This window comes from Dryobates pubescens, chromosome 3, assembly GCF_014839835.1.
Source record: "Dryobates pubescens isolate bDryPub1 chromosome 3, bDryPub1.pri, whole genome shotgun sequence".
NCBI lineage: Eukaryota > Metazoa > Chordata > Aves > Piciformes > Picidae > Dryobates > Dryobates pubescens.
In genome coordinates, this window is record NC_071614.1 from 12,379,460 (window position 1) to 12,393,024 (window position 13,565).

General features: G+C 55.8%; 1 protein-coding gene across 1 annotated transcript in view; it reads right to left on the reverse strand.

The window, feature by feature from the left end:
• Positions 1–871: 871 nt before the first annotated feature.
• The window catches only part of LAMA3 (laminin subunit alpha 3), a 169,955-nt gene continuing 157,261 nt past the window's right edge, over positions 872–13,565 (reverse strand). The window contains exons 65-73 of the mRNA XM_054180143.1: positions 13,406–13,550; positions 11,696–11,856; positions 10,276–10,465; positions 8,866–9,006; positions 6,120–6,279; positions 5,881–6,008; positions 3,243–3,336; positions 2,817–2,936; positions 872–1,066 (exon numbers count right to left, since the gene is read on the reverse strand). Of these exons, the coding sequence (XP_054036118.1) occupies positions 921–1,066; positions 2,817–2,936; positions 3,243–3,336; positions 5,881–6,008; positions 6,120–6,279; positions 8,866–9,006; positions 10,276–10,465; positions 11,696–11,856; positions 13,406–13,550 (1,285 nt within the window). The 3' untranslated portion in view covers positions 872–920. The remainder of the gene's footprint in view (positions 1,067–2,816; positions 2,937–3,242; positions 3,337–5,880; positions 6,009–6,119; positions 6,280–8,865; positions 9,007–10,275; positions 10,466–11,695; positions 11,857–13,405; positions 13,551–13,565) is intronic.

A 13,565-nucleotide genomic window follows, 5' to 3' on the forward strand; every position in this document is an offset into this window, starting at 1 on the left:
ACTGCAGCCTCCTCTCAGGGAGCTGTGGAGCGCAAGGAGGTCTCCCTCAGCCTCCTCTTCTCCAGGCTAAACGACCCCAGCTCCCTCAGCTGCTCCTCCCCAGACAGAGCACAGAGGTGCAGCTGCTCTAACTGATCCAGCCTGGCTCCATTTCATCAGGAAAAGGATGAGGCCTGTGCAGAAGTCTTTGTGCCTCTGCAGATGACAAGCAAGTGGCTCTTCCTCTGAGGTTTTTATGTAACCAAATCCTGCTAAGCAGAGCTGAGAGGCTGCTGCTTATTCAGGCAAATCTTTATTCCCCCCTACCCCCAGAGTTAGAGGATTTAGCAGCCTGTAAAAAGCACAAAGGAGAACCCCCCAGGTTAGAACACCCAGAGAGGAAGGCAGGCTGGATGCAGAGCACACTGCATTTCTTTGGCCCCAGAACTGCAACAGACTCCCAGAGTTTCACCCCTTCAAGTGCTTCAGACTCCATTTATACAATGAATTATTGATTGCTATTATGACTTTGCCCATCAGTGCACACTCCTGTACAAAGATCAACCCCAAACCCCCTCCATTTAGACTTGTATCCAATTCTCTGTCTTAAGGGATCAAATTTGCTCTCCCCATGAGCAGCACTAAGGTTAAGTCTCTGAAAGGAAGACTCTGGGGTGACTCAAGCCTGTGCTGGGCTGGAGGAGGGCAGGATTGGGCCCAGCAGGGTCTGCACAATGCCATTTTCTGCACAGTGGATTACCTTGGAGAACCAGTAAGATGGGAGAGGGAATTTGTCAGAGCAGAGGCGTTCCACCTGCTCTGGCACCATCCGCACCCAGAGGCTGCTCTTGCTCACCAGCTCGCTCAGCCAGCAGCCAAAGGGCACCTAGGATTCACACAGCACCTCAGCAGACCCCAGTGGGGTGTGTGTGCAGGCAAAGTCACTCTGCTGGGCACCCCTGCAGGCTCACTGCACCATGAGCCTCTGAGACCCTCCTGGGGGAGACAGCTTTGTCGTTGAGGTGAACGTCGCGAAGGCAGCCGGAAAAGGGAGCCGGAGCTGGAGGCCACAGGCTGTCCAGACCTGCTGCAGAGACCAAGGCAGAGAGAGCAGGTTAATCAAGGGACAATCACCTGGGAGAGCACTCATTGTGGCAAAAAAATTATTGCACCTCTAGGTGGGTACAGAACTGGCTTGATGGCTGCACCCACAGAGTGGCTGTCCATGGGTCCATGTCCCAGGGGAGGCCAGGGACAAGCAGAGTCCCTCAGGGATCAGTCCTGGGACCAGGCTTGTTCAACATCTTTGTGGGTGCCAGGGACAGTGGCATTGAGTGCACCCTCAGCAGGTTTGCTGATGACACCAAGCTGTGTGGTGCAGCAGACAGCTGGAGGGAAGGGATCCATCCAGAGGGACCTGGACAGGCTGGAGAGGTGGGCACAAGCCAACCTCAGGAGGTTCAACAAGACCAAGGGCAGGGTCCTGCAGCTGTGTGGAGGCAACCCCAGGCACAAATGCAGGCTGGGCAGGGACTGGCTGGAAAGCAGCCCTGAGGAGAGAGCCTTGGGGGTGCTGGGGGAGGAGAAGCTCAGCAGGAGCTCTCAGTGTGCACTTGCAGCCCGGAAAGCCAAGCAGAGCCTGGGCTGCAGCAAGAGAAGTGTGGCCAGCAGGGCAAGGGAGGGGATTCTGCCCCTCTGCTCAGCTCTGCTGAGACCCCACCTGCAGTACTGCCTCCAGTTCTGGAGCCCCTATTCCAAGAGGGATCTGGAGGTGCTGGAAGGTGTCCAGAGAAGGGCCAGGAGGCTGAGCAGAGGGCTGGAGCACCTCTCCTGTGAGGACAGACTGAAGGAGTTGGGGCTGTTCAGTCTGGAGAAGAGAAGGCTCCCAGGTGACCTCATTGTGGCCTTCCAGTATCTGAAGGGGGCTCCAAGAAGGCTGGGGAGGGACTGCTCAGGATCTCAGGGAGTGATAGGACTAGGGGGAATGGAATGAAGCTGGAGGTGGGGAGATTCAGGCTGGAGGTGAGGAGGAAGTTCTTCCCCATGAGAGTGGTGAAGCCCTGGAATGGGTTGTCCACGGAGGTGGTTGGGGCCCTGTCCCTGGAGGTGTTTAAGCCCAGGCTGGATGAGGCTCTGGCCAGGCTGATCTAGTGTGGGGTGTCCCTGCCCATGGCAGGGGGGTTGGAACTGGCTGATCCTTGTGGTCCCTTCCAACCTTGTCTGATTCTATGAAGCTCTCAAAAGAGGAGGAGTGACAGAACCACAGCACTGTTTGGGATGGAAAAGAACTTTAAGATCATTGAGCCCAACCCTTCTCTGCCAGTTTGGTGCTAAGCCATGAAGCTCAGCACCACAACTCTGCATATTCTGACCACTTCCAAGGATGAGGATTCAACCACCTCCCTGGGCAGCCTCTTGCATTGTTTGGGAAGCTTAAGTAAATGCTCTGAGACTCCACACATGAATGGGACCTTTGTTTGGGAAAGGAAGCCATGCCAGTTAGATCCATGGGGAAATAAGAAGCACTAAGGGAGGCTGCCAGGGGGATGGAGACTCCCTGTGTCCAAGGAGCCCCATGGGAAAGACAAGGGGGGGATGGGGCAAGGCACTGCTGGGGACATTCCCATGGGACTGCAGGAGAAAATGTTTGCCCCTGAGAGCAGTCAGAGACTGGAATCATCTCCCAGGGGCAGCAGTGGAGTGCCCTCCATGGGGCAGTTTGAAGGCTCAGCTTGGCAGGGTGCTGGGCAGCTCCTTTCAGCTCTGCTGTTAGCTGCAGAGGTTGGAGCAGGTGCTCCCTGGGGTCCCTTCCCTGCACTCTGGGACTCTGTGGTTACCTGGGGTTTTGCCAAAGTAGAGAGGCTGCTGCACAGTGGAAGGATGAGATGGTGGAGGCCCAGTGGTGGAGTTGCTCTGGGTGCCCACCTTCAGCTGCACCACATCCTTCTGCTGAGAGACTGCAAAGAAGCAGGAGAATGAGTGCTGTGCCCCAGCCCCAGGGAGAGCCAACTGCACGTGGCTCTGATTTTAAACAGCATCAGCCTTGAAAGTCAGCTGATGGGAAAAAGGAGATTCCATGCAGATGGGCACACCCAGGCCCCTCTGGGGTCCCCAAAAGCCCATCCTGTATACACCCTGCAATGAACAGGAGACACCTGCTGGGCCTAGAGATGGTTCCCAGGATGAAGAGCAGGGAAGTGATTAATAAACCCCTGGAGCTGCAAAGCTCAGACCTTCCCAAGGCCTGGCAGGGCACCACATACCTGCAATAGGATGCCAGTGGCCATCAGTCAGAGGCTGCTTAGGTGTCACTGATGTCTGGAATTCCCCAGCACCATAATTTCCAGCCACAGTGACCTAGGGAAAAAAAGTTACCTTTTAATTTAAGGTGGCAAAAAACCCCTAAGAGCAGCAGGAAACCACAGACCTGTAAGGAGCTAATTGAGTCTGGGGATGGCTGAGCTTCATCCAGGGTAAGAGTGACACTCATGGGACATGTAACTCAGAAGCTGTCCTCTCCAGGGGGGAACTAGGTTTCCCCAATGGAATCCCAGGAGATGATACAGTCTCACAGTATCACTAAGGTTGGAAGAGACCTCAAGGATCATCCAGTCCAACCTGGCACCACAGACCTCATGACTAAACCATGGCTCCAAGTGCCACATCCAATCCCCTCTGGACCACCTCCAGGGATGGGGACTCCACCACCTCCCTGGGCAGCACATCCCAATGGCCAATCTCTCTTGCTGGGAAAAACTTTCTCCTCACCTCCAGCCTAAACCTCCCCTGGTGCAGCTTGAGACTGTGTCCTCTTGTTCTGGTGCTGCTTGCCTGGCAGAAGAGACCAACCCCCACCTGGCTACAACCTCCCTTCAGGGAGTTGGAGAGAGCAAGAAGGTCTCCCCTGAGCCTCCTCTTCTCCAGGTTAAGCAACCCCAGCTCCCTCAGCCTCTCCTCACAGGGCTGTGCTCCAGACCCCTCCCCAGCTTTGTTGCCCTTCTCTGGACACCTTCAAGTCTCTCAATGTCCTTGTTAAGCTGAGGAGCCCAGAACTGGACACAGGACTCAAGGTGTGGCCTAACCAGTGCTGAGCACAGGGCACAATGACCTCCCTGCTCCTGCTGGCCACACTGCTCCTAATGCAGGCCAGGATGCCATTGGCCTTCTTGGCCCCCTGGGCACACTGCTGGCTCATGTTTAGGCAGCTGTCAATCAGCACCCCCAGGTCCCTCTCTGTTTGGGAGCTCTCCAGCCACGAATCATGGAACTGTTTCAGTTGGACAAGACCTCCATAATCTTCAACCATCAGCCCAACCCCACCATGGCCACCAAACCCTGTCCCCAAGTGCCATGGCCACAGCTCTCTGGAACACCTCCAGGGATGGGGACTCCACCACCTCCCTGTGCAGCCTCTGCCAGTCCCTGACCACTCTTGCAGCAAAAAAATTATTCCTTATGTCCAACCTAAGCCTCCCCTGGCACAATTCCAGGCCATTTCCTCTCCTTCTGTCACCCAAGACTAGGGAGCAGAGCCCAACCCCCACCTCACTGCAGCCTCCTCTCAGGGAGCTGTAGAGAGCAATGAGGTCTCCCTCAGCCTCCTCTTCTCCAGTCTTCAACCAGTTCAGTGTGCTGGGAGAAACTAACTGGTGGCAAACAGAAGAATAATAAAGCCAAGTTCCCTAATCTGGGAAGAGAAGAGCAGAGCCGAGCTTTCTGAAGCTGGGCAGACTCATGCTGGTTTAAATTGTGCCATGAGACAGCAGCTGCAGTGGAGCACTGGTGTCTTTCTGTTTGATGTTTGTCCAGCAGCAACCACAATAGTTTTGTAGCCTAAGATTCACATTCTGAAGCTGCTACATCACAGAAGAGCAACAGTGGTGATGACCAGCATCAGGCTACAGCCAGCAGCTAGGGGAGAAGATGAGAGATGTCACATCCTGGGCTGCAGCAAGAGAAGTGTGGCCAGCAGGGCCAGGGAGGGGATTCTGCCTCTCTGCTCCACTCTGCTGAGACCACAGCTGGAGCTCTGGGGCCAGTTCTGGAGCCTCTGTGCCAGGAAGGATCTGGAGGTGCTGGAAGGTGTCCAGAGAAGGGCCACGAGGAGGAGCAGAGGGCTGGAGCTGCTCTGCTCTGGAGACAGCCTGAGAGAGTTGGGGTTGTGCAGGCTGGAGAGGAGAAGGCTCCCAGGAGACCTCATTGTGGCCTTCCAGGATCTGCAGGGGGCTCCAAGCAAGCTGGGGAGGGACTTTTGAGGGTGTCAGGGAGGGATAGGACTGGGGGGGATGGAGCAGAACTAGAAGTGGGGAGATTGAGATTGGATGTGAGGAAGAAGTTGTTCCCCATGAGGGTGGTGAGAGCCTGGCACAGGTTGCCCAGGGAGGTGGTGGAAGCCTCATCCCTGGATGTGTTTGCAGCCAGACTGGATGTGGCTGTGAGCAGCCTGCTGTAGTGTGAGGTGTCCCTGCCCATGGCAGGGGGTTGGGACTGGCTTAGCCTTGAGGTCCCTTCCAGCCCTGACAATTCTGTGATGCTCTGTTCACACACAGCCAGAATGCTCAGGCTCTGTATCAGCCATGGAGATGGAGCTGCAGCAGCACAGCCCCATGGTGACTGCTGCAGGAGTGGGAATGAGCCAGAGGCTTCTGCAGGCTCTGCCCAAAACCCCAGTGAGATTTTGCAAAGGCTCAGAAGCTTGAGAAGCTTAAAACTGTGCTCTGCTGCTGGCCAGAGGGAGGAAAGCTGACAGGTTAGATGTCCACATTCCCAGGAGATGGCTTTGAGCAGCTCCAAGGAAGGTGTCCACAAATGTTGTAACACTGGAGCCCAGAGCTCAGGGTCAGAGCTCCCCTGGCTGCAGGAGGGCAATGCAGCAGACAGGGAAGCACAGCCTGCTCTTACCTTCCCTCCTTCCATGTACACAGTCAGGTAGCTGCCTTGCTTGCTGCCAGCATGCAGGAGGGTCCCTGCTGGACTCCTTGGCCGAATGCTAAACACCAGCCTGAAATCCAAGCCCAGGAGCAGATTGCCTGTGGAGAATTGGACAGTGGGGAGAGGAATGATCATGGGAGATAACAGGAACACCTACAATAAGACACTTCAGACACAATTCCACACACCATCCTCTCCACACAGCTTACCAAGGGTGATGTATCCTCCTTCATCAAAGAAATAAATCCCTGTGTCCATGGCAACATCCAGACATGGAAGGACATCCTGGTTTTGCTGGGGTGCCTTCAAGACTTCTCCATTCATCTTCAGATTCTTCAGGCAACCCTTGAAACTCTTTGTTGGTATGTTCTGGAAGCATGTTTCAAGGCATGAACACAACAGCCCAGCAGCCATTACCTTGGCAAGGGTGTCCAGGGGTGCTTGGGGACTGCTGGGCTGCAGCTGGCACTGAAGGCACCCAAACCCCACCTCTGATGCAGTGAAGAGCATGGAATTGTCCACCCAGCAGCCTATCCTGCACAGAACTGGAGTAAATAAACACCCTGCTCTGTGTGAGCCTCAGGAAGTTCAGCAGGGACAAGAGTCAGGGCTTGCACCCAGGAATACCTAACCCAGCAGTGCAGCTCAGACTGGGATCCACCTGGCTGGAGAGCAGCCCTGTGGAAAGGGACCTGGGGGACTTGGTGGACAAGCAGCTCAGCATGAGTGCAGAGTGTGCTGCAGCAGCAGAGAAAGCCAACAGGATGCTGAGCTGCAGCAGCAAGGGCATCACCTGCAGAGAGCAAGAAGTCATTGTCCCACTCAGCTCAGTGCTGGGCAGCCCACACCTGGAGCACTGCCTGCAGGTTTGGTCCCTGCTGTACAGAATAGATGTGGGCAGGCTGGGAAGTGTCCAGAGAAGGGCCAGGAGAGTGCTCAGGGGCCTGGCAGCCCTTCTGTGTGAGGCAAGGCTGAGAGCTGAGTGTGCTCAGCCTGCAGAAGAGAAGGCTCAGGGCAGACCTCATCACCATGGAGCAGCAGCTAAAGGGAGGCTGCCAGGGGGATGGAGACTCCCTGTGTCCAAGGAGCCCCATGGGAGAGACAAGGGGGGATGGGGACAAGGCACTGCTGGGGACATTCCCATGGGACTGCAGGAGAAAATGTTTGCCCCTGAGAGCAGTCAGAGACTGGAATCATCTCCCAGGGGCAGCAGTGGAGTGCCCTCCATGGGGCAGTTGGAAGGCTCAGCTTGGCAGGGTGCTGGGCAGCTCCTTTCAGCTCTGCTGTTAGCTGCAGAGGTTGGAGCAGGTGGTCCTGGGGTCCCTCCCAGTCTGGCACTCAGTCTGTGTATTGCAAAATCTGTTTCAACCAGCTCAGAGCAGCAGAGCAAGAGCTGGTTTGGAGGTAACACAGCTCCTGCTTGCAGAGCAGAAGCTCCCAGGGAGGTGTCACCAAGAGCAATGGAAGCAGAGCTGGGACACCCCAGGCTCAGCTTTCATTTTCCTAAGAGGTTCTGTAGTCAAATCTATGTTTATAACATGCCCAACCTTTAGCATAACAGGAGCCACACACACTCCACCTTCAAATCCACCTCTACATTCCCAAGCAGGGGATGCCTTTGCTTCTCTACAGCTTATTGCCTAGTCCATGGAGGCAAATGTTGTGTGGGCAGAGGGTGTGCCTGGAATCCACAGAATGGGTTGGGCTGGGAGGGTCCTCAAAGCTCATCCAGCTCCAACCCCCTGCCATGGGCAGGGACACCTCCCACCAGCACAGCTTGCTCAAGGCCTCATCCAGCCTGGCCTTCAACACCTCCAGGGAGGGGACATCCACAGCCTCCCTGGGCAACCTGTGCCAGAGTCTCACCACCCTCACTGCAAACAATTTCTTCCTAATCTCCAGTCTCAATCTCCCCTCTCCCACCTTCAATCCATTGTCTCTCACCCTGTCACTCCCAGCCCTTGGCAAAAGTCCCTCCTCAGCTCTCCTGTGCCCCCCTTCAGGTACTGCTCTAAGGTCTCACCCAGCCCCTTCTCCACTTCTCTTCTTCTTTCAAAAGTCTTTGGTCTTTTCCTACTTTATAAAGAGGAGAAATAAAACCAGCACATGGCTGTCCTCAGTTTCTCATCAGCACATGCTGGAAGTGCAGGTCCTGCTGAGAGCTGTGTGAGCAGGTGAGCAAAGACAGCTGGGATGAATCATAGAATCAACCAGGTTGGAAGAAACCTCAGAGATCATCCAGTCCAAGCCGTCACCCAACACCTCCTGACAACTAAACCATGGCTCCAAGTGCCACATCCAATCCCCTCTGGAATACCTTCAGAACAGGGACTCCACCACCTCCCTGGGCAGCACATCCCAAGGGCCAATCTCTCTTGCTGGGAAAAACTTTCTCCTCACCTCCAGCCTAAACCTCCCCTGGCACAGCTTGAGACTGTGTCCTCTTGTTCTGCTGCTGGGTGCCTGGGAGAAGAGACCAACTCCCACCTGGCTACAACCTCCCTTCAGGTAGCTGGAGAGAGCAATGAGGTCACCCCTGAGCCTCCTCTTCTGCAGGCTAAGCAACCCCAGCTCCCTCAGCCTCTCCTCACAGGGCTGTGCTCCAGACCCCTCCCCAGCTTTGTTGCCCTTCTTTGGACACCTTCAAGTCTCTCAATGTCCTTCCTAACCTGAGGGGCCCAGAACTGGACACAGGACTCAAGGTGTGGCCTCAGCAGTGCTGAGCACAGGGCACAATGACTTCCCTGCTCCTGCTGGCCACACTCTTCCTGATGCAGGCCAGGATGCCCTTGGCCTTCTTGGCCCCCTGGGCACACTGCTGGCTCATGTTGCTACCAGCAGTCCCAGGTGGTGCTCACCCAGGGCTTGGAATCATCGCCAGAGCTGTTCAGCAGGGCAGGCCTGGCTCACAAAGTGCCCTGAGCACAGCATGGGGGGGATGTGTCAATCATTTACCTGTGTCTGCAGCCATGGCAGCCCTCCCACGTAGACTGGGGGCTTGAAGCTGAGGGCAGAGGTTGTTGGCACTCTCCCATGCTGGGCCCTCAGCCCATCCACCACGAGGCGAAGGCTCCTCCCGTCCAGGCTCAGCAGCACCTTGCAGGGGCAACAGCACAGACTGCTTCTTGTAGGCATGGGCACAGCTCAGGGCTGGGCAGAAAAGGGTGGGGGCAAGAGGATGGGGCCAGGCTCTTTTCACAGAGTCACAGAATGTGAGGGGCTGGAAGGGACCTCCAAAGCTCACCCAGTCCAACCCCCTGCCAGGGCAGCATCACCCAGGGCAGGTCACACAGGAACACATCCAGGTGGGCTTTGAATATCTCCAGAGAGGAGACTGCACAACTCCCCTGGGCAGCCTCACAGGGGAAAAAAATCCTTCCTCCTGTTTCCATGGCACGTTCTCTGCCTCAGCTTCCACCACTGCCCCTGGTGCTGGCATTGGGCATCCCCCAGCAGAGCCTGGCTCCAGCCTCTGGGCATCACCCTGCACAGCTTTAGCAACAGCAAGGAGGTCACCCTCAGGCTCCTCCTCTCCAAGCTACAGAGCCCTCAGCTCCCTCAGGCTCTCCTCATGAGGAAGATCTTCCACTGCCTGCAGCATCTTTGTGGCTCTGTGCTGGACTCTCTCAAGCAGTTCCCTGAGGTCCTTCTTGACCTGAGGGGCCCAGAGCTGGACACAATATTGAGATGTGGCCTCCCCAGGGCAGGGTAAAGGTGGAGGAGATCTTCTCTCAACCCACAAACCACAGCCCTTCTAATCCAGCCAGGATGCCCTTGGCCTTCTTGGCCACCAGAGCACATTGCTGGCTCATGGTCAGCCTTCCATCCTCTAGGCCCCCCAGGTCCTTTTGCCCTTCACTGCTCTCCAGATGGTGCCCAGTGGCAGGACAAGGGGCAGTGGTCACAAACTGGAACCCAGGAGGTTCCATCTGATCAGGAGTTCTTTGGGGTGAGTGTGCTGGAGCTCTGGGGAGGTTGTGGAGCCTCCTTCTCTGGAGAGGTTCCAAACCCATCTGATGATTGTGATCCATGGCAACCTGCTCTGGGTGCCCCTGCTTTGGCAGGGGAATTGGATGACCCTTCCATGCTGGGACTCTGTGAGTGAAACCCCCTAAGGCCAGTGAGGGCCCCTAGAGCTCTTGGAGAGCACATTGGTGAGGCATCCAAACTGAAAGCAACGTGCTGGGGGCTTGAGCTTCTCTAAGGCCTCTCCAAACAGCTACCTGTGAACCACATAAACTTGCAGGCATCAGAATGAACTTCAGGTGCCCAAACTCAAAGCCCTCATGGCAGACAAATTCGGTTTGCTGTCCCTGCTGGCTGCAGGTTGTGGCCCCACCGGCGGCCCCCAGCCGCAGTACTCACAGTGTGCCAGCGCCCGTCATTGTGCTTAGCACTGCTCCTCATCTTCAGCTGCTTGCCTCCAGAGCCCAGGGAGAAGACAAAACGTCCTTTTGAGATGTAGAGAGCCAAGGGGGAGGCCTCAGACCCCCCCTCCATGAAAATGATTGATCCTCTAGAGGATCGAGTCCGGACGTCGACAGAAAGGTGCAACCTGCGGTGGAATCACAGAGCTCCATCAGCAGGGCTGCTGCACAGCCTGAGCTCTCTGCCTGTGTGTGAGCAGAGCACCACACAGCTCTCAGGCTTGGGAGGCACCTCAAGGCTCAGCCAGCTCCAACCCCCCTGCCATGGGCAGGGACACCTCACACTGCAGCAGGTTGCTCACAGCCACATCCAGCCTGGCTGCAAACAACTCCAGGCAGGAGGCTTCCACCACCTCCCTGGGCAACCTGTGCCAGGCTCTCACCACCCTCATGGGGAACAACTTCTTCCTCACATCCAATCTCAATCTACCCATTCCTAGATTTGCTCCATTAGAACAGTCAGAGCCTGGGCTCTTAGCTGGATTATTTCTGTCCTCCACTAAAGAGAAATCCATCCAGTCCTGCTGCCCCAGCACAAGGACATGGAACATTGGAGACGCTCCAGAGGAGGCCAAAGATGATCAGAGGGCTGCAGAACCTCCCCTGTGGGGACAGGCTGAGAGAGTTGGGGCTGTTCAGCCTGGAGAAGAGAAGGCTCCAGGGAAACCTTAGAGCAGCCTTCCAGAATCTGAAGGGGCTCCAGGAGAGCTGGGGAGGGACTGGTGACAAGGGCTGGGAGTGACAGGGTGAGGGAACATGAATCAAAGCTGGAAGAGGGGAGATTGAGACTGGAGATGAGGAAGAAATTGTTTGCCGTGAGGGTGGGGAGAGCCTGGCACAGCTTGCCCAGGGAGGCTGTGGCTGCCTCCTCCCTGGAGGTGTTCCAGGCCAGGCTGGATGAGGCCTTGAGCAAGCTGGGCTGGTGGGAGGTATCCCTGCCTATGGCAGGGGGTTGGAACTGGATGATCTTTAAGGTCCCTTCCAACCCAAACCATTCGGTGGCACATGCAGTGAAGTCCATTGTGAAACAGAGAAGAGCTTTTGGGTGCAGTGTTCCCCAGGGCCTGCACTTTGGAATGTGGATGGATGCTGACAGAGTCAGGCTCAGCACCTGGCATCAGGATGCACTGTCCTGGTCCACCACAGCCAAGTCAGTCTGGGGAAATGTTGGAAGGACTACTCTGCCAGGTGCCAAGACATAAGCAGTAAGAAACACCTGACCCTTAGCACCCAACCTCAAGCAGCTTTGACACTTCAAGTATTAGTTGGAGAACAGAGGACAATGTTGGACTTCAGATGACCTTAAAGGTCCTTTTCCAATCAAACCAATGCTCTGATTCCATGACCATTTGCATTACCTGTCTGTAGCTGCAGCTGGAGAAAACATGTAGGCTATGGAGCTGTTGGGGGTGATTCCAAGGAGCTGTGCTTCACTGCTGGTGTTGAGCTGGGTTGGTGAAGAGGACCTAGGCTTGGGTTGCAGATGAGCAGCTTTCAAATACCCAAGGGAATTTTCATCCTGTAGGACAGAATGGAAACATTCACTGTGCAAGCACATGCAGATGGCACCAAGCTGGGGGCAGGAGTTGATCTGTTAGAGGGTAGGAGAGCTCTGCAGAGGGACCTTGCCAGGCTGGGCACATGGGCAGAGGCCAGCAGGATGACATTCAACAAGTCCAAGTGCCAGGGGCTGCACTTTGGCCACAACAACCCCAGGCAGAGCTACAGGCTGGGGGCAGAGTGGCTGAGAGCAGCCAGGCAGAGAGGGACCTGGGGGGACTGGGTGACAGTAGGCTGAACATGAGCCAGCAGTGTGCCCAGGGGGCCAAGAAGGCCAATGGCATCCTGGCCTGCATCAGGAATAGTGTGGCCAGCAGGAGAAGGGAAGTCCTTGTGCCCTGTGCTCAGCACTGCTGAGGCCACACCTTGAGTCCTGTGTCCAGTTCTGGGCTCCTCAGGTTAGGAAAGATGTTGAGCTGCTGGAAGGTGTCCAGAGAAGGGCAAGAAAGCTGGGGAGGGGTCTGGAGCACAGCCCTGTGAGGAGAGGCTGAGGGAGCTGGGGTTGCTTAGCCTGGAGAAGAGGAGGCTCAGGGGAGACCTTCTTGCTCTCTCCAACTCCCTGAAGGGAGGTTGTAGCCAGGTGGGGGTTGGTCTCTTCTCCCAGGCAAGCAGCACCAGAACAAGAGGACACAGTCTCAAGCTGTGCCAGGGGAGGTTTAGTCTGGAGGTGAGGAGAAAGTTCTTCCCAGATAGAGAGATTGGCCATTGGGATGTGCTGCCCAGGGAGGTGGTGGAGTCCCTGTCCCTGGAGGTGTTCCAGAGGGGATTGGATGTGGCACTTGTTGCCATGGTTTAGTTGTCAGGAGGTGTTGGGTGACAGCTTGGAGTTGATGATCTCTGAGGTCTTTTCCAACCTGGTTGATTCCATTATTCTATGAACTCCCCCAACATTTCAGTCCACACATTGATGAGTTCCCACCTGAGGCAGGAACAGCCTTCTCCAAATGGCAGAGAAGCTGTTCTCACCCTGGGCAGGTGTGGGTTTAGCATGGAACTTCAGCACAGAAAGAACTTGCTTCAGGTGGGAGAGGGAAGGAAAGTGTTTACTCCTGATTCTCAGTTCTACAGACACAGCCCTGCTGGCAATTCCAAGGCTGAGCAGCTGAGGGAGCTGGGGGTGTTTAGTGAGGAGAAGGGAAGGCTGAGGGAGACCTCCTTGCTCTCTACAGCTCCCTGAGTGCAGTGAGGTGAGGGTTGGGCTCTGCTCCCTAGCTTCAGTTGATAGAAGGAGAGGAAATGGCCTGGAGTTGTGCCAGGGGAGGCTTAGGAAAAACTTCTTTGCTGCAAGAGTGGTGAGGGCTTGGCAGAGGCTGCCCAGGGAGGTGGTGGAGTCCCCATCCCTGGAGGTGTTCCAGAGAGCTGTGGCCATGGCACCTGGGGCCAGGATTTGGTGGCCATGAGGGAGATGGCTTGCTGGTTGGACTGGATGATCTCAGAGGGCTTTCCCAACCAGAACAATTTTATGCTTCTATGTTAATATGGAGTGCAGGTGACAGTAGGAAGCCTACCTTGAGCATCTTAACCCTGGGCTGATGCCTGAAGTCCTTCAGCAGCACTGGTTGGAGGCTCTCGGCTCGGCGGCAGGCTCCCAGCGACACCCCGGACTTGGCAGTGTAGTTCACAAGGTTCTGAACCTCAGGGAGCTGACCTGTCCTGGAGTGGTGAAAG